Genomic DNA, 19424 nt, shown 5'->3' on the forward strand with positions numbered 1-19424 from the left:
CCTGCCACGTCCCTCCTGTCTCCCCGCTATCCCTCGGAGGGTGCCGGAGACGTATCTGTGAATGGCTGTGATGGAGTTAGGGGCCCTGCCCAGGAGAATCGGGAGGGAGGAGAGGAGGCTGGGCACCCAGCCTGGAGGCAGGGAGGCGCTGCTGAGGCGGAGGGGGTGCTCAGCGTGTCCACTGCTGTTCTGAGGCCAGCCGGCCAGCACAGGAGCTGGGTGTGTGGTGGACCTCAGAGAGAGAGCAGTTCTGAGGGCATGGGGATGGAGGCAGAAGTGCAGTGGGTGGCGCTGGGGAACCTGTGTGCAACTGCAGGCTGGGGACCAGAGCCACGGGGGAAGGGGGTGCTGGAGAGGCTGGCTTGCGTTGGCTCATTCACCCACCAAACGTCACTGGAGCCCGCTCTGCTCCAAGCCCTGTGCCAGGCGCTGGGGTGCTACAGTGGGCAAGACAGACAACTCTCCCCGCTTCCCAGCGCTCCTCCTGGAGCCTGTTCCAGCATGACTTCTCCCTACGCAACACTGGACATACCCTATGTGTCCAGCAGTGGGGGATTGTTGGAGCCCGGGTGGAGTAACCATACAATGGGCCATCAGATGATGTGCTTATCCATTTATTCTTTTGGAAGATGCTTATGACCAGTTGTGAAGCAGGGAAGGCAGCTATAACAACTATGGGTAAAGTACAACCCCTTTTTGTAAGAAAGCGAAAATCTACATTTTTGATCGCTCCGTCTCTCTGTTTGTCCATCTACAGGGACAAAGAGCCAGAAGGCTGTTTCTCTAGATAGTAATGTGCTTATCCCTGGGTGCTGGGGATGTGAGGGTTTTGGGGAAATCCGTATTGCTTTTTCTGCCTCCAAAAGACGGTTATGAAAATGTTAAACATTACTGAACCACAAAAGGAAAAGAAAAGGATTGTGGGTAAGTTTTAACTTTGCTTTTTGTTTTTCACATTTGATTTTCAAATCTTTCTATAGTGTCCACATATCATTTTTTTTAAATTTAAAAAAATTTCCCCCTAAAGAGCCCTGGAGTCTGGTGTACCTCTGGCAGAGAGGCAGGAGGGAGAGAAGCGGGAGGGGAGACTTGCTCAGATATATCAGGAGGCAGGAGGTGAGTTCTAGCAGAGTCTTCCTGCGAGGGAGGAGGGCAGGTAGGCTTCGGGGAGTAGACCTACTGGGGGACCTGTGATGAGGACTCCTGCAGGCTGGACCCAGCGAGGTAGCTGGGATTCCTCTCGGAGCCTTTGGATGCGGAAAGTTGAGGTGAGTCAGTGGCTGCTTGGTGGGCACCTGCAGGATCCCAGCAGACATGGGTTGGGTCCAGAAACCCATCCTAGAGGTGAGGTGCACTTTCTCCTGCCTGTGACCTGGATTGGCGGTGGAGGTGGTCATAGTTATAAACCAAGGGACGAATGGGATGAATGGTTCCATTTTTCTCAACACCTTCAATACTGCAGAGTCTGGTTTCCCGAGTCCCAACAAAGGGGCAGAGCCCCGAAGCACCATCTTCCACTGAGCACGGGCCGTTGAAGGCACCATGTCCAGCACCAGGGAAGCTGGGAGCAGCGCAAGGTCTCTAGGGAATGTGATAGTGGAGAGGACCCGGGAACCAGGCAGGCCTGTGTGACCTTGGACAAGGGTTTTCACCTCTCTGAACCTCTCAGTTCTCTTATATATGTGTGTGGATGGCAGTCCAGAGCCATGATGCTGAGGTAGCGTGTCAACAATGCCTGGCATGAAGTCGACTCCCCACGCGCAGAAAGAAGCGGGAGGTGCATCCCCTCCCACAGGGCAGCCAGCTGTGTCCCTGGCTGATGTCAATCCGCTGCCACTGCTCCAGGACACTTGGCACCCTCTCCAGCTGGATTTTTGCTGACCTCTAGACAGATCTCTTGCATGTGGACACCCCCCTTTCCCCTCCTTATTTGCTTGGGACTAGATTGGGGCTTTTCAGAAGGGGCAGCGCAAAGGCAAGCAGAGTGCAGGCACTTCATCCCCAGATAACTAGAGTCCAGCCCTGGGCGGGGGGCCACAGGTGGACCAGACTGCCCAGACCTCCACCTGCAGACATTCAGGATGGTCTGCTCCCCGAGCAGACCCTTCTGGACCTGGCTCCCTAACTTCTGCAAGGGGTGGGGAGTGCAGTGGTCAAGGTGAGCGTGGGCTCAGGACTCAGCTCTTGTACCTGCAGCTGTGTGACCTTGAGCTAGTTACTTAACCCGTCTGAGCCTCAGTATCCTCATGTATAAATTGGGGATAAACAAACATGGCCTTACAGGGGTTATTGCACGATCCATCGGAGGGGGAGCGCTCAGCACTATCTTGTTTGATCCTCACAAGTCACCCTGTGGGATGGGTGTGTGGTGACCAAGGCACAGAGGGGTCAGGATTTCCCGGGTAAGTAGTATTCACACCCAGACCATCAAGCCCCAACACGGACATTCTAACCCTTGAGCTACGTTATGGCTTTTAGTTCCTCATAGAGGTTTCAGGATGATACAAGAGGGCCTGCGGGGGGCAACGGGCACTATAGAGGACGGGAGAGGGGTGGGGAGGCTTCCCTGCGGGTGGGACCAGAGGGCCCCTGGCAGCGAGAACCCCTGGAAAGGCTCTGAGGTGCAGCTAGGGCGTGATTGTCCCACTACTGGCTGCCGACTCCAGGCCTGACCTCCAGCCTGGAATACACTGGCCTGGGGGGTCCTCCTGGATGAATGAGCTCCTTTAGGGGCTGCTCCCACCCCACTCTATGCACATTCCTGGCCCCCCATTTCCTCATTTGCTGCTGCTGCTCCAGGCCCCAGAAGCCACATGCACCCTGACCGCTGGAGGTGTCCCCATGGACCCTGGAGCTGGTGGCTCCTGAGCTCAGCCTGTATGTCTGACCCTGGGTGAAAGTGCCTAAAAGCAAGTCTCACCTCATCCTCACCATGGGCCAACTATGTACCCATTTCTCAGAGGAGGAAACCGAGGCTCAGGTGGGTCAAGGCACTGGCTGGACAGGGGAGGTGTTGGGTCTCTTTCCTGTCAAAGCTCATGCTCCTCTAGCCTCTCCCCGGGGCCCGAACTGAAGCCTCAGGGTGGCCCTGGCTCCCTTGTGCTGTCTCCACTCAGGTGACCTGAGAGCCCTCCTCCTCTTCCTGCTTCACAGCCCATCTCTCCAGGATTGGCCCTGTCTGAGAGGCACCTTCTCCCAGAGCCCCATTTCTGGAGGCAGGGCTGGTTCACACAAAGACAAAGAAGCAGGATAGCAAGGCCGGTAATGACAATTCTGGCAGATAGCCATGTGTCAGCCTGCAAGATGTGCTTTACATGTGCCTTCGTGGCGTCCCCACAGCGAGCCAGGAAATTGGCATCACTTTCGCATTTTAGGGACGATGAAACTGGGGCTTGGAGCATTTTAGTGACGGCCCAAGGTTTCTAGCTCTTCCTGTGGGGTCAGGGTGGAACCAGGCTTGTCTGATATGGGTCCTATGTTGGTCAGCAGGACGAGACACTTCCAGCTGGGCAGGAGGAAGACGTCTCTACAGCAGTGGAAATTGCTTATGGCCCGTGGCTCCTGGTTCTCCCCCCAGGCCCAGGCAGCCCCTCTCAGTGGACAGCACCCATCTGGCCCCTAAAGCAGGCATTAGCCTGTCTTTCTTCCATTCCCCAAATCCAGTCCATGAGCAGGTCTAATTGGGTCCATCCAATGTATAACCTGAATCTGTCCACTTCTCCCTGAACTGCCCTGCGGCCACCTTGGTCTTAGCCACTGTCAGCTCTCACTGGCCCCTGTGGCAGCCTCCTCTCTGGTTTCCTGACTCCACTCTGCCCTCTGAACCCAGCTTTCATGCTGAGCCAATCAAAGGGGAGTCCCATCATATTCCACCAGTCGCTTCTCAGTGCCAACAGAAAAACCCACTATATGAAAGGGTCCCTGTGACCCTTTCCACTCTCCTCCCACTTCCTGTGCTCCCTCCCTGGCCGTCTAAGATGCCAAGCTCACTCCTGCCCCAGGAGTTCCCTCTCCTGGGAACCTGCTGTTCCCTCTGCTTGGACTGCCTGGGCCCCAGGGTGAGCAGTGGCTCTGTCTGGTTGTTTAGGGCTCAGCTCAGATGCTGCCACCTCCCAGGGGCCCTCCCTGCTTTCTCTGAGTTGCAGAGGGAGCCTCGACCATGCCAGCTGTTCTCCGTCCTGACGTAGGCCCTCTGTTCTAGTTGCCTTCATGACACTCATCACGATCGGAAATTTTATCTGTTGACTTGCTTGCTTGGCTATCATCTGCTCTCTCAGTAGATTGTGAGCTTGGTGAGGGCAGGGAGCAGGTTCACTGTGGTCACCACTGAATCTCCAGCGCCTGGAACAGTGGCTGCCCCAGATATGTAGGTGCCCAGTAATTCTTCGTTGAGTGAATGAATGAATAAAACTCCCTGTCCCTGAAGTTGTTCTAGAAAAAGCTGGACAGCATGTGCTGGACGGGGGCCTTGGATGCCAAGTTGTCCTTCCCCCAGGTCCAGTGCAGGAGCTCTGCGGCCCCATGGAGGGTCAGGCTGGCAGGACAAGTTCCCAGGGTCCCGAGCTCTGAGGAGTCATGGTTCTGTGGTTCATTCAGAGAACCGCAGGGCAGCACTCTTGATGGAAGCAGGATAGACCATGTGAACCGCAGGGCAGCACTCTTGATGGAAGCAGGATAGACCATGTGAACTTGGGTAGGCTGAGTCTGTGGGAGATCCCCAAGGCTGGAGAGAGAGAGGATCAAGGAGAGAGATGGAGGAGGGGCCATCCTGCTTTGGATAATGTACAGATGCCTCCTGACATAGGAGGGGAAGGTCCAAGTGTTCATCCTGGCACTCAGGGCCCTCCCTGAAACACTTGGGCCCCCTTGCTGGCCACCTTTCTGCATCTGAGGCCTCCCCCTCGGGTGTCCTGTGCTTCATTGATGGGGGCCAGCACTTATTCATACCATCTTTCCAGTGCCTCTCTGACCCAGAGGAAGTGGGTCCATTCAGCCAACAGAAGTTTATTGAGCGGGGCTTCCCTGGTGGCGCAGTGGTTGGGAATCTGCCTGCCAATGCAGGGGACACGGGTTCGAGCCCTGGTCTGGGAAGATCCCATATGCCGCAGAGCAACTAAGCCCATGCGCCACAACTACTGAGCCTGCGCTCCAGAGCCTGTGAGCCACAACCACTGAGACCGTGAGCCACAACTCCTGAAGCCTGGCACCTGGAGCCCGTGCTCCTCAACAAGAGAAGCCACCGCAATGAGAAGCCCGCGCCATCACAACAAAGAATAGCCCCCACTTGCCGCAACTAGAGAAAGCCCGCGCATAGCAACAAAGACCCAACGCAGTCAAAAACAAATAAAATTTAAAAAAAAAAAGAAGTTTATTGAGCACCTATTGTGTCCAGGAACTGGGGGCAGAGCCGTAGGCTGATGACTTCCTGCCCTTGTGGAGTTTACAGTGTAGTGAGGAAGAGAGACAAATGGACAAATAAACCTAGAGTAAAACATCAGGCAGTGATAAAGGCTATGAAAAAAACAAGGGAGAATGCGATAGAGGGGTATTATCATAGAGAGGTAGTCGGGGCGACATGTGAGCAAGAGTCAGCCATGGAAAGAGCTGTGAGAACATGCCCGCAGAGGGAATAGCACATGCTAAGCCCCTGAGGTGGGAGCAGCCTTGGCAGGTAGAAGGACAAGGCGGAGGCTGGAGCGCGGTGAGTGATGGGGAGGCGGGGGATGAGTGGAAAGGCAGCCAGGCTGGGTGGTGCAGAGCCGTGTGGGCCATAGAAGGACTTTGTACTTTGTTCCAAGCAGGCCAGCAGCCGTGGTGTGCTGGAGTCCCGCCAGCAGGCTTGCGAGAGCTGGTTGTGCACGTCTCTTTCCCACTCTGTGTTCGGTGATATCACATTGGTAGCTTGGAATCGCCAAGGTGGGGAGTATTTGTACCATAGGGATCGGCAAGTTCTACAGATGAACTCTGCCCTCCACCCCCAGCCCCAGCTGGTTTTAAACATTTACAGTACTGGGAAGTTTTGTTTTTGTTTTTTTTGGCCACACCACATGGCATGCAGGATCTTAGTTCCTGGACCAGGGAGCGAACCCATGCCCCCTGCAGTGGAAGCATGGTCTTAACCACTGGACCGCCAGGGAAGTCCCACTACTGGGAAGCTTTGAGTTGGGGTGGGCTATGACCTGTCATAAACATTTTCAAATGTCAGAGGATGGGGAGAAGGAGAGTGGACGGTAGGAGAGTGAGAGCAAAACTAGGAAGCCTAGGGACTTCCCTGGTGGTCCCGTGGGTAAGGCTCCGTGCTCCCAATGCAGGGGGCCCAGGTTCGATCCCTGGTCAGGGAACTAGATCCTGCATGCCTCACCGAAGATCCTCTGAGCCGCAACAAAGACCTGGCACAGTGAAAATAAATAAATAAAAATAAATAATAAAAACAAAAACTAGGAAGCCTGGTTAGCAGGTTAGTGCAGCGATCCAGGTGAACGATGGTGTGTCTGCACCAGGAGAGCAAAAGCAATTGTGGTGAGAAGAGGGTGGGCTGTGAATCTCTTCTGAGGGGGAGCTGCCAGGATTTTGCTGATGGACTGGATTTGGGTTTCTGAGAAAAGAAGGAGTCCAGATGTTCTGAGGTTTTTGGTCTGCGCAGCTTACTGGATGATGGTACCATTGATGGAATGGGAAAAACTGGGGCTGGGGAGGAAGCAGGGGTTGGGGGTGGTTCTCAGGGGGTTTGGGTTCAGACAGGTGAGCTCTGAGACGCTGGTACCCCAAGAGGACAGGTCACGCAGGGTTGGGATCCCTGAACTGCATTCAGCATAGAGGTCCCAGATGGACACGGAGTTGTCAGCAAGTTGATGGATCTGCATGAGTTTTGCTGGGAGGAGGTGACAGGAAGGGAGAAGGGGACCAAGGTCTGAGCCCAGAGTCTCCCCGCATTTAGAGGAAGGGGAGGAGGGCCCCGCAAAGGAGACTGGGGAGGTATGAGCCAGGAGAATAGAACTAAATTGCTCTCTGCCCAGCTGATACTTTTTTGTTTTTTACTCTAAGCATGAGGGGTGTGTAAAGGAAGGATATCAGGGGTTGGTGGCTGTGCAGCCCTCATTCCTCTGGGAATAGAATCCTTCTTCCCTATAGAGAACCCATCAAAAGGGGCTGAAGTGGGCTGACCAATCCCCTAGTCTTAGGGATGGACACATGACCAGACCTGGCCAATCAGAGGGCTCCTGCCTCCCCATCTGCTAAGACTAGTTCAGGGATGAGCACATGACCCAAGCTGTGCCAATGAGTGGCATCCCTGATATTTCCTGCTGGACCTATGGGAAGATGCCCCTTCTGCCAGGGTTGCTAAGCTGGGAAAATGTCATCCTGGGGATGCTAGTGGCAGGGCCAGCTGTGTAACTGTGGGCCCAGTGCAAAATGGAAATGCAGGGCCCCCTGCTCAAAAAGCAGGAAAAAGTGCCACTAATGGCGCCTAGAACGTGTTTCCTTCCTTCCGCAGGCTCTCAACTTGTCATGGTGTTTTTCTGTTTGCTATTTACTGTCATTCTAAGTAAGGAAAAATAAACATTTTAAATGATTAACATGAATTTTACCATTCATCTCTATATTGTGCAATACCATAGTTTAAAATGCAAATATTAGAGTATTTAATTCGTGTAACACGAATTACACGATTTGTATTTTGTGGCTTGTCCCTGAGGGTGCCTTGAGCTGGTCAGAAAAGACAAGCAGAAACCAGACTCAGGAAGGTTATAGGAGGAGCAGCTGGCTGAGGGGATATTCCAGAACCCCCCAGGCACCCCTCCACCCTGCCGTGCATGCCCACGTGCATGTTCACTCCCTCCCTTGGGCCTGACAGTTGCTGGATTACCCCTTCCACCAACCACCAGACTGATGTCCTGAGTCCTGGCCCCGGGCTGGGGCCTAGGCACCTCCCCTTCCCACAAGCCCCGCCTCAACCTCCAGCAGAGGGGTAACTCCCAAGGATCTCAGTACCCAGATAGAGGGTAGGTGAGAGGCTCGCCCCCTCCTGCACATGGTCTCTGATTGGCCAACCCAGGGCAACGAGGGCGGCCACCACGCCCTGCAATGCTGCTGGGCACGTAGCCTGACCCCAACCCTCCCTAAGCCTGTGCCCAGGGTAGAGGGCAGCAGTGGTCACGCGGAGGGGGGAGGCCAGGCAGGGCTGGGTGCCAGAGTGGGGGACAGAGGACCTGTCCCAGGGAGGCAGGGAGGCAGGATGACATGTGAGTTGAAATTCTAAGCCCTCAGCGCGTGCTCCATTGTCCCATCAGACTTCACTTCCAAAACACAGATTCAAAGTCAAAACGATTATGGATTTCAAGACGGCATAAATGTTAAGCCCCATTAAGACAGCAGAGCGTTAAACCCCAGGCATGGAGTCTTTTGAACTCATGGCCCTGGGTACTGGCCATGTGCCCGTGAAGCTGGCCCTGGCTGGTGGCCATCTTGCTCACGCCCCAGAGAAAACCTAAGAGGAGGCCAAGGAGAGACAGGAAATGCCAAGAGACAGTGAACGAGCCCTGTTGACATCATGTGAGCCTCTGGGTCCAGCTGTGCCTGGAGCTAAAACACCATGGACTTCCCAGTTCCAGAGCCAATTAAGCTCTTCTTTGCTTAAGCCAGCTTTGGTTGAGTTTCTGAGGCATGAATAATGCGGGACCTGCCGAGGTGAGGATCCAGGCCTGGGAATCTGGAGACCTGGATTCCTTTCTTGGCTTAAAGAGTTTTGGAACTGTCTGCCCATCCAAAATGTCTGTGGGTCACTCAGAGATCTGACTGCCCCCTCCCCACATGGACTTGCTCTGTTCTCGGCCAGGTCCGTTATCTGTGTTAGACCTCCGGTTCTTTGTCCCAACAAAGGGTAGCTTTATTTCCTCAGCCTTCCAGCATTCCTCAGGCTGGCTGATGTGGGTGTCAAAGGAGACCCTCACGTCCCACCCTGGGGTGGGGGATGTATGCGTGTGTGTGTGTGGCTTGGAGGGTGGCTGGGGGCCAGGGAAGGAAAGTGAGGAAGGTGTGTGGGAGTGTTCAACAAATGTCAGAAAATGACTGGATTGGGGGGGCAGAGTGGGGTTGGAGAGGAGTTAGAGACCAAGGGGGTTGGGGGTGGGGAACGGGCTGATTGGGGGAGGGTAGGCGAATCACCTCTCACCCACTGTTTCTCCTTTAACCCACTCCCTGGACAGGACAAGTAGTCCATTCATTCATGCGTGCATCCATCCCTTCATTCATTCCATCGCCAAGCCTGTGTCCTGAATGAAATTGTTAAACACGCACGGAGTAAATGTTGACTGTGACGCATAGCCAGGCCTTGAAGATACCCAGACACCTTGTTGGAGGTTAACCTTGAAAACACGACCGCAAATTTATGGAAAGACACAAAAAACCCAACAGAGTTTACAGGACACTTCCTCTGCTCTCCTTCCCCAGCCCCAGAGTGAAAAGAACTTGATAGGGTCCCTCTGGAAAAAGGTGCATCTTCTTACTTCTTAGGTCATCAATTTTGTTCAACAGGAGAGAGTCAGTAGAATAACTGTCCTGCATTTTGCAGGGAAAATGTATTATCTGAGCAGAGCTGACCAGTGATGATATCGCAGCTCTTGTTTATTGGGCACCTACTGTGTGCCAGGCGTGGTGCTGTAGAAGGCTCACTGCATAGGTGGGTACTCACAGCATCCTCATTGTGAAGAATAGGGTTTGGAGACTTGGAAAGCGGAAGTGAAGAGCCTAGTGTTGCCTAGAAAGTGGCAGACCTCGGTTTGTAATCAGGTCTGTGTGGCTCTGGAGTTTGGAAGGACAAGCCCCGGCTTCGGACAGGCGCCCTGTGGGGAAGTGGCCCTGGAAAGCCCTCTGGCGCCTGGCCTCTGCGTGCTGGTCCACGCTCACTCGTCTGATATTAACAACTTCCAGGGAGGGGATGTTGCACAAGGAACCCATATATAGCCCTACGTCCACCCGCTCACCCTCCCTCTTTGCTGAGGGTCCCTTGGACGGGTGTGTCCTTGGGGCTCAGTCCATTGGAAAGAGGGACAAAGCTCGGCTTGGCCTGGAGCCTCAGCCGAAACTGGTTGGGGCAGCTGCTCCAGACTGTTGTTATACTGGTTTATCCCCTCCCTCTGCCCCCACCAGGCACACCCCCCGCCACCCCATTGACCTGGGGGAAAGAAGGAAGTTCCTATAACACCAAGAATCACTACCATTTCTTGAGTGCTTGCTGTGTGCCAGGCACTTCGTGAAGTCCCTTCATGGGTGGTAACTGAATCCTCCCGTCCCTGCCTTCCTTTTTGGTCCCATCTCCTGCCACTCTCCCCGTTGCCCTCTCCCTCTTGGGAGCCTTCTTCCAGTTCCAACACGCCAATGAGTTCCTGTGTTTACTCTTTGCACTTGCTGTTCCTTCTGCCTGGAACGCTCTTCCATCATTGTTCTTCCAGCTAGTATGGTAGAGACTTCTAGGGCCCACCCATCTGCTTCCCAGACCGCCAGGGGCACTGTCCCTCCCAGGCCCCTTGCAGTTAGGCGGGGTCATGGGACTAATTCGGCCAATGGGCTGTGAGTATAAGTGAGGAGAATCGCTTCCATTGCAGAATAACCTAACTCCTGAATCGCTGAGTCACCACATGGGGGAAAGCATCCTGGGAGAGTAGTCCAATTTAGTTGGACTTTGCATGGTCAAGAAATTAATCTTTGTTGTGTTAAACTGCTGAGATTTGGGGATTAATTTGTTACTGCAGCAGAGCTTATCCTACACTGACTAATACAACTGACCTATTTAGATCTCAGCTCATATATCGCCTCCTCTGATCATCAAAGTTAAAGTGGTGCCACCAGCTCCTCACCAGTCTTCTCTAGCCCTGTTTTATTTTCCCACCACACTTATCTCACTGTTCAATGGTTCACTTACTTGTTGTCTTGTCTCTCCACTAGAATGTAAGCTCCATAAGGGCAGGGCCCTTGTCTGTCTTGTTCATGCTGCGTCCTTGGTGCCTAGCACAGTGCCTGGCATATATAGGTACTCAATATATATTTGAACGAATGGATGAATGGATGCATTTCTTTTTTTTTTTTTTTAAACAATGGTTGAGCAGTGATGGAGGGCCTCTGTGTTTTGTTTTGTTTTGTTTTGTTTTAATTTATTTATTTTTATTTATTTATGGCTGTGTTGGGTCTTCGTTTCTGTGCGAGGGCTTTCTCTAGTTGTGGCAAGCGGGGGCCACTCTTCATCGCGGTGCGCGGGCCTCTCACTATCGCGGCCTCTCTTGTTACGGAGTACAGGCTCCAGACGCGCAGACTCAGTAGTTGTGGCTCACGGGCCCAGTTGCTCCGCGGCATGTGGGATCTTCCCAGACCACGGCTCGAACCCGTGTGCCCTGCATTGGCAGGCAGATTCTCAACCACTGCGCCACCAGGGAAGCCCTGGATGCATTTCTTGAATGAGTCAGTGACATAGGCAGATGACCATGCTCATGGGTAGATGTGGAGTCTGATATTGCCACCTGCAGTTTTCTTACTGTGATTAGGCACAAGCCTCAGATCATCAGAAGGCTGGAAGCAATGGTTCCTTTTTCTACTTTTGCAGCATCAAGACTGGGTTAGGACCTTACTTCTTTCCTCCCGCTCTATCTCTTCAGATGAGGGAACCTGGGCCTGCTAGGAAAGCAACTCATCCCAGAACCTGCCCCTGGGTCTCCAGAGATTCCTAGTCCAGAGCCCTTTCTGCCGAGCTTTGCCACTTCGTCTTTAGTTTCAGCTTAAGTTGCTGAAGACGTTTCCCAAGCACTTTTGCCTCTTACTACCCACCTGGCCAGGTAATCTAGCAACTCTGAGAAAAACATTCTGTGATGATTGATGGGAAGGACTGGGCGGAGCTGGGACAGGGGTCAGAGGTGAGAACAAGCAAAGCTCCCTCCAGGATGTGTCCTCAATGTTTGTCCTTTTGTCTCACAGTCTCTTAACAGAGACAGAGGGCAGGAGGCTGACTTCTGGTGAGCCACGGCTTTTTGGTTGAGCGTTCTGTTCTCAGGGGTTGAGCCTGCCCCAGACAGGTTGCATATCGCTGCTCCCTGCTCTCTGCTCTGTAGCAGACTATACATCGATGATAGCACCTGTCACATCACAGTTTTCTCTGAAAAATATAGTGTTAATTTTTTCTTCTGAATATAAAAGTGATACATGCTCATTGTAGAAAACTTGGAAAACATAGAAACGTGCATATGATAAAACAAAGGTCATCTATATTCCCTCCACCTTTCAACCGTTTCAACGTTTTCCAGCTTCTATTCTGTCTGTTTTATCTGCACATGTGTATCGATAATGTTACCTGTACCCCAGATGTCCCTAGGCCCTGCCAGCTGGGGGTGTACAGGTGGGCATGTTAATTTCAGCATGTCCCTCTCCATCCCTCTGGCGAGCACCTTGGCCTCCCCTCAAAGCCTTTTCAGTTAGGTCTGGGAGTGCCTGGGAGAGCCACACATGAGCTCCAGCCAAGTTCCTCCATTTTGGCCTCCTTGTGGGTACCCACTGCCCTAGTTCCCTGAGGGTGGCTTCTGTTGCTGCCCCTCTCCTGGGGCCTGCAGCTTCCCCTCCCCTGGTGATTCCTGAGTGGCAACGCTGGGAGGCATCAGATGGCCCTGGAACCTCATTACCCTGCTGAGGAGCAAGGGAATGTTCCTTTTCCAGAGCTGTGTTGGCTGTACTTAATCACCCAGGCCCTGAGGCAACCATGCCTGTGCCCTGGGTCTCCCCATGTCCCACGTGAAAATGCCTCCTTTTGCTTGGCTTGCAGCCCCTCTCTCTGGAGGACATCTTTGGTCTGTCACCTGTACCACCCTTTTCTGAGAAGAGCGTCCCTTCTCTGCCCATGAGCTTTCCAGTGGGCACTACCAAGCCCCGTCCAACCCTGGCTGCAGGTTTGGGACAGGACAGGGTCCTTCCCTGAGATCTTCTGAGTTGGAAACAGGAGAAGAGGACAGTCCTTCTTGGGTGGAAAAGCCATGGGATGGGAGTCCAGGAGCTGCCTCTTACAGCTGTCGTGAGACGTGGGTCTGCAGTAGGAGAGTGGCGTGCTCAATGCAGAGAAGAAAGTCACAGGAGGCAGAGAGAGCATCTGGAGATTTGTCCCTGGAGCCAATTGTACCTGAAGCCAGCCGCACCCCGGCCCACTGTACAGTTCAGTGCCATGAACCAAGAAATCCCACCTTTTGCCCAAGCTGTTTCCATTCAAGTCATTGTTCCCTACCATAAAGATCCTGACAAATACCAGGAAGAGGTCAGTCCCTGCCCTGAGTGGGTTGGGGTACAGACACCGCTGTCCTGTGTGTCTCTCCATCCCTCCACCCTGCTAGTTCAGGTTCAGCTGGAACTTACCAATGTTATTGTTTAGACAACATCAGGGTCATTTGACAGCTCGCATTGTAATATGTTATACGTTCCTCTCCACGAGACTGTGAACTCCAGCAGGAAGATTGGCTACTTCTTTGTCATGTGACTTCTGGCAAGATTTCTCATTTCTAAAACTAGGATGCTCATGGTATCTATCTCTGAGAGTAGCTGGGAAAATTAACTGAGTGAATACATACAGAGGGATTTGCTGTCCTTTTATCTGCTGTTCTTCTTCTCAGTACTCAGCTCAGTGCTTTGCACTGGCCAGGCACTAAGTGGGCACCTTGCAAATGCGTGTCCCGTGCATGGAGATGCAGAAAGACATGCCCTGCACCAGAGCGACACCCACGGACACACACACACACACACACACATAGGATAGTAGCACTCAGATCTCAGTATCCTACACAGTGACCCTCCTGGGAGCCCAGGGCATGCATCCCCAGCCCCTGGCTTCTCTGGAGGGCAGCCTGCAGCTCTCCCAGGCTCTCAGCTGTTATCCCCGCAGCTCCACATTGCTGGGAGCACAGCTTGAAGCCTGGCTCTGCTTTACACCACGTATCAAGGACAGCAGGACCTGTGGTGTTCTAGGAGCTGAGGGAAGTATGTGTGTGTGTGCGTGCGCGCGTGTGCGCTGGTTAACTTGGGGGGACCAGGGGCTTGCTGGAGCTCTCGCTTCCAGAACTGCTGTTCTCTGAAAACTCCGTCTCATCACTCCCTAAGTCCCCCAGTCTCTTCCAATCTCCCTGCCTCCTCAAGTAGCCCCCCACACTAAGTCCTGCCTGGGGGCTCTTGTGGGGTCTGGCTTGGTCTTTTTCCTGGAAAGAGCAGGGCTTGTCTGTGGACCTGGGTCTCTGGACTCCTGGTTTGCCTGCCGGCCTGCCCCCTTCCCCCTTTCCCAAGACCCTCATGGCCCGCATCCTCCCCACGCCCCCCCTCCCCTCAGCCTTTCAGTTGCTCTCAGCTGGGGAGTATTATTCTCTCAGGATGTTCTGGAAGAGCACGCTGTGAGCTGTGCCAACCTCCGGGGAGGGGGCGTGGCCTTGAGTGGAGTGACGATGCTCCTTAGAGCGTCTTGTGTTGGGGACAGTGCGTTCGGCCAGGTGTGGCCTTCAGTGTGGTGTGTACTGTAACATCAGCGCTGCTTGTGTTACCACTTTGTGTGGAATGTCTTAGTGTGAGGTAGGTGGGCAGGGGGTTGTGTTTTGGGTCGCTGTGCATTGTGCTCAGGGCATTAACCCTTTGTGTGGCTACCCAAGGTCCCTGGGCCCTGAAAAGATAATTGGGTGGAAGGGCACCTCTCTTCCAGGTGCTTCCGGCGCCCTCCTTCCCCTCCCCACGGTTTCACTAGATTCCAGTGTGCCTGAGGTCTCTTAGCGCAGCTGAAGCTCAGAAAACCTGGCAGAGGGGAGGAGAACCCCGGTCCGGGGTCCTGTTGACTTCAGAGCTCTTATTTCGCAGCCCACCACCCACACTCCTTTGCCGTAAGGACAGGTGGGAGTTCCCAAGCCCCTCGGCTGGTCCCTTCCCAGGTCCGCCCTCCCAACAAAGGCGGCCGACCACGTGCCCCCTGCTCCCCGCGGGCCTGGAGTGGGGATGCACGCAGCCCCCGGTTCCCGCTCCAGTCAGGGCTAGATCCCGACGCAGCGCTGTGCCCCAGGTGGGCACCCAGCAGCCCCCAGCAGCCCCGCCGCCCCCGGCTGTGCCTCGCCCACTCCCAGCCGCTGCCGCTGCAGCACCCTGGAAGAGCGCTAGGGGGAGCTCTGGCAACTGGCTTGGCGGATTGAATCAAAACCGCGCATCAAACAGCTCTTCCTCGGACTTGGGTGGGGGGGGGGGAGGATGGAGAGGAGGGCGACACGCCGTTACCCTTCCTCAGCAGCTCCAGACTCTTCCCGTGGGAGGCCGAGAAAACAGCCCTGGGGGGTGAAGGTGCCTTTCCTCCCCGTAACTCACGCCTCCATAGCCTCCCTCTTCCTCCATCCCCATCGCGGGCCCTTCGCGGCCCCCCGGGCTCTGGAGTGTCCCTGAGAACTTCGCCTCGCGCGACACCGGCACCCAGAGCCCAGCGGGCTCCTGGGACTGGCTTGCGTCCGCCTCTCGGAGACTGGGGTGCGGGGCCTCTCGGCGGCAGCCCCTCCTCTCGCTGCGGGAGGCGTGAAGGCTGGGGTCGGGGACATGAGTCGTCCTGCGGGGTGGCTCGTGCAGCAAAGCTCGGGGAGCGCAGGGGCGAGAAAGAGAGCGAGAGGGCACTGGGGAGACCGCCAGGGACGGGGGGGCGGGGAGAGAGAGAGGGAGAGAGAGAGAGAGGGAGAGAGAGGCACTATCAAATAGCAAGCTGCCACTTTGCTTTTTTTCTTTTTCTTTTTTTTCTCTTTCTTTCTTCCCCCCCCCCCCCTTCAATCTTTCCTATCCCCTCTTACGCTGGAACCAACCCGCGCGCCCCCGAGCCCGAGGCGCGGCTCCAGATGTGGATTTGGTTCCAGGGGGGAGGACGCGAGCTTCCTCGGGGCCTTGGCACATTCTCCCACTCTGAGGTCATTCCGTAGGTGGTCAGCGGGGAGAGCGCGCCTGGAGCCTTCCTGCCTACATCCACTGGGGAGGGAAGAGAGGCGGGCGGGAGGGAGGGGAGAGGGAGAGGGGAGGGGCGCGAGGAGGGAGGGAGACGCCGCCAGCACACCACCAAGTGGCACCGAGCAGTGATAACAAACTCAACTTAAAAAAAAGAAAAGGAAAAGGAAAAAACTTCCCCAAGTTGCAGCCCGAGATGTGCGGACGTGCGGGCGGAGGCGCAGGGCGGGGAGTGTGGGTGGCCCGCAAGCCCCCCGGCGTCCCCCGGCTGCTCTCCCCAGCCGAAGAGAGCTCAGACGTGAGGCCGACCAGGCCCTGCGCCCCTGGCAGGTCAGGAAATGTGCTGGAGGCTCGCTCGGCTTCCTGATGGAGACCCTGGGGGCGGCCGGTTCCCGTGGGGGATAGGCCCCTCTGGGGAGGGGGGCCCGGGAAGCGCGCAGCGCCGGCTTCTTCCCCAGCAACCAGCACCACACCCCCATTCCGCTCCCACCCCCGGCCCTGCGGATGTGGGCAGATCCTGCCCTCCCAGGCCCAGGAGAGCTGGGGTTTGCCGGAGGGTAGGGGTCTCTCCTCACCACCCTCTATCCCTCCCCTCCACCTCCAGGCCGACCTGAAAACAAGGCACCGCCATCCTCTATAATCGACTTTTTATTAAGATTATAAATTTAAACAAATAATCTGAACAGTTTTACCCGGTGATATACAATTCAGTATGCACAAAAATACAGGGCAATGAGGGAGAAGAGCCAAGAAAGGAAGGGTTGGCAACTTGTTTTGGAGTCCACATGGTGCTGATGATAGAGAACCAGAGGGGCTGCAGACCAACCCCACCTTTTTACAACAAAAGGCTTTAAATTAAACAAGATCTATCGAGCTAAAGACACAGGACGGGGCTGTCACAGGCTCGAACAATGCTGGTTTCATGAAATGCAACCGAAGGCTGAACCAGGACAGTGCAACTTAGAAGCACACACACAAACACCACATCCGACCAGGAACTTAGTGAAAAGTCTCCAACGCAGTCGGCGGTCCCGGCCCCTCCCTCCCTCGGGGCCGCCGGGGATCCAGGTGAAGGAATCGACTTCCTTTTTTGTTTAGTGAGGACCGCAGTGCTGGGCATGATGGGAAATGTAGTCGGCTGTGCCCGCCCCCCACCCCTTCCCCAAACAGTGTCCGAGAGTGTCGGGGTGTCGGGCGCCACCCCTGAGTCTGGAAGACGGGTGGAGGAGGGGAGGAGGACAGAGCCAGAGGGGCGGGGAGAGGAGGGGTTCAAGACACCCGCCCCGCGAAGAAAAGAAAAAAAAAGTTGAAGTGTTTTCATTTCTGCCTTCTCATTTTGAGAACTTTGGAGGCCGCCCCCAGAGAGGAAATGTGACCCAAACGTCCCTTTCGGAGATAGAGTTTGCCTTTGTTTTTGCTCAGGATTTCACAAGACCCATTCCTCACCCCACGGAGGGACTCGGGAGAACGGAGCGCCAGGCTTCCTAGGTCTGACAACTGATTGGAATCGGAGCCCCGGGCCCCGCGCCCTCCTGCGCTGCGCCCCCAGCGCGCCCCGGCGGTCCGGGCGCCCTGCCTCGCCCCCGGCTGCCCGGCACCTCCGCCGGGCAGCAGCCCTTCCTCACGTGGCTGGCTCCTCGCTAAACACCACTGCAATCACTACAATAAAAAGAAAAAAAAGAGTAGGAGAAACACAAAGCATACTTAAATAGGCGCTTTTTCTCTCTGCAAAAATAAAGTCCAAGATCTTAGATTTCTTTTTTTTTTATTTTACAATTTATAAAACATCAGCCATCTCCCTCTGCTCGCCCCCAGCTCAGCCCCGAGTGGCCGGGCGCCCGTTCGTTCCCTCCTCTCGCCCCTTGGCCGAGTCTTTGTCTGGCCCCAGCCCCGCGGGGCCCCGGGTCCCCGTGCCCTCGGGGGTCCCTAGAAGGCGACAATGGCTCGAGTCCAGGCGCCGAGGCTGGCGAGCGCCTGCTTGGCGCACAGCTGCCCGTTGAGCGGCGGCGGCTGCTCAGAGGAGTCCGGCTGTCGGCTCACTAGCCCGGAGAAGCCCGAGCCAAAGATGGAGATCAAGTTTGAGATGTTGGACGCGTCCGGGGACGAGTCCGGGCAGAAGTCCTCGAAGCGGGCGCGCTTGCAGGGGGCGAACGGGACGCCCCCGGGGGGCTCGGCCCCCAGGTCGCCCGCGTCCTCGTCGTCGTCGTCCTCCTCCTCCTGGCCTGGGTAATACTTGCGCTTGCAGCCGGCGGCGGACGCCAGGCCGGGTCCCGGGGCGCCCTGGCCACAGCAGGGGCAGTGGGCGGAGGCGCAGCAGTCCTGGTGCAAGTAGCCGTTCTCCACCGTGGTCACCACGTGAGTGTCCAGGTCCAGCACGGTGGTCTGGCTGCTGCAGTGCACGCCGAAGTCCGAGGGGGCCGGGTACGCGCCCCGGTAGAAGCCGGGGGAGGAGGCGGGGGCCGGGGAGGCGGGCGGGGAGGCGGCGGTAGCCGCCTGAGGGGCGGCCCCTGGGGGCGCGGAGGGCGCGGAGCAGGCGGCCGAGGCGCGAGGGTCCCGCGGGCAGAGCGCGGTGGGCGCGGGCGGCGGCAGCGGCGCAGGACCCGGCTGCAGCGGCTCCAAGGGCTGCCCGCGGTGGGGCGCGCCGTGCGGCGGCTGGAGCGCGGCGCACCCGGGCAGCTCCGAGAGCGCCCCCGCGCCGCCCGCGGGCGCCCCGGCCGCCGCCGCCGCGCAGCCCCTGGGCGCCGGGTGCTGGTGCTGGTGCAGCTGCTGCTGGAGGTGCAGCTGGTGGAGCTGGTGGAGCTGGTGCAGCTGGTGCCGGGCGACAGGTTCGCGCGCCTCCGCGTCCCCGCCGCCGCCAAGTTGGAGCGGGCCGAAGTCGGCCGCGCTGGCCGGCATGCCCGGCGCCGCGTACGCGAGGTGCTGGTGCTGGTGGTGGGGCGGCTGCTGCTGTTGCTGCTGCTGCTGGCGCCGGTAGAGCTCGGCGTAGCGCTCGCTCAGGTAGAGCTGGCGCGCGTTGCGGAGCACGTAGGACACCAGGAGGTTCTTGTGCAGCTTGATGCCGCCGCGCTGGGTCCGGGAGCTGTGGATCTTGCGCAGAGAGATGCTGATCAGGCTCTGGGCGTCCAGGGCGCACTCCATGCTCCCGCGGAGACGGCGGCGGCGGAGCAGCCGCGATCGCTGCTGCTGCTAATGCTGCTGCTGTTTCGGCCTCCAGCCGGCCTCCGGGACGTGCTGGTCAGGGGAAACGGAGCCCGGGTCAGCGGGTCGGCTGCGCTCCGAGAGGAGCCGCCACCATGCGCTGCGCGCCACCCGCGGGCTCGTGCTCCCCAGACGGCGCCAAAGCAATGAGCCTCGGCCGGCCCCGGCCCCAGCTATTTAGCCGGGCGTCCGGGCCCCGCCCCACACCGGATGAGCCAATAAGAGTGCCCAAAACCTCCCGAGTGACAGACGCTACC

General features: G+C 56.5%; 1 protein-coding gene across 1 annotated transcript; it reads right to left on the minus strand.

The window, feature by feature from the left end:
- Positions 1–16599: 16599 nt before the first annotated feature.
- IER5L (immediate early response 5 like) lies at positions 16600–19305 on the minus strand. Its single transcript, XM_057549451.1, has one exon. It carries the CDS (start codon positions 19105–19107, stop codon positions 17896–17898), a length of 1212 nt encoding a protein of 403 aa, XP_057405434.1. The 5' UTR covers positions 19108–19305; the 3' UTR covers positions 16600–17895.
- Positions 19306–19424: the final 119 nt, after the last annotated feature.

Source organism: Balaenoptera acutorostrata, chromosome 6 (genome assembly GCF_949987535.1).
Source record: "Balaenoptera acutorostrata chromosome 6, mBalAcu1.1, whole genome shotgun sequence".
NCBI classification, from domain to species: domain Eukaryota; kingdom Metazoa; phylum Chordata; class Mammalia; order Artiodactyla; family Balaenopteridae; genus Balaenoptera; species Balaenoptera acutorostrata.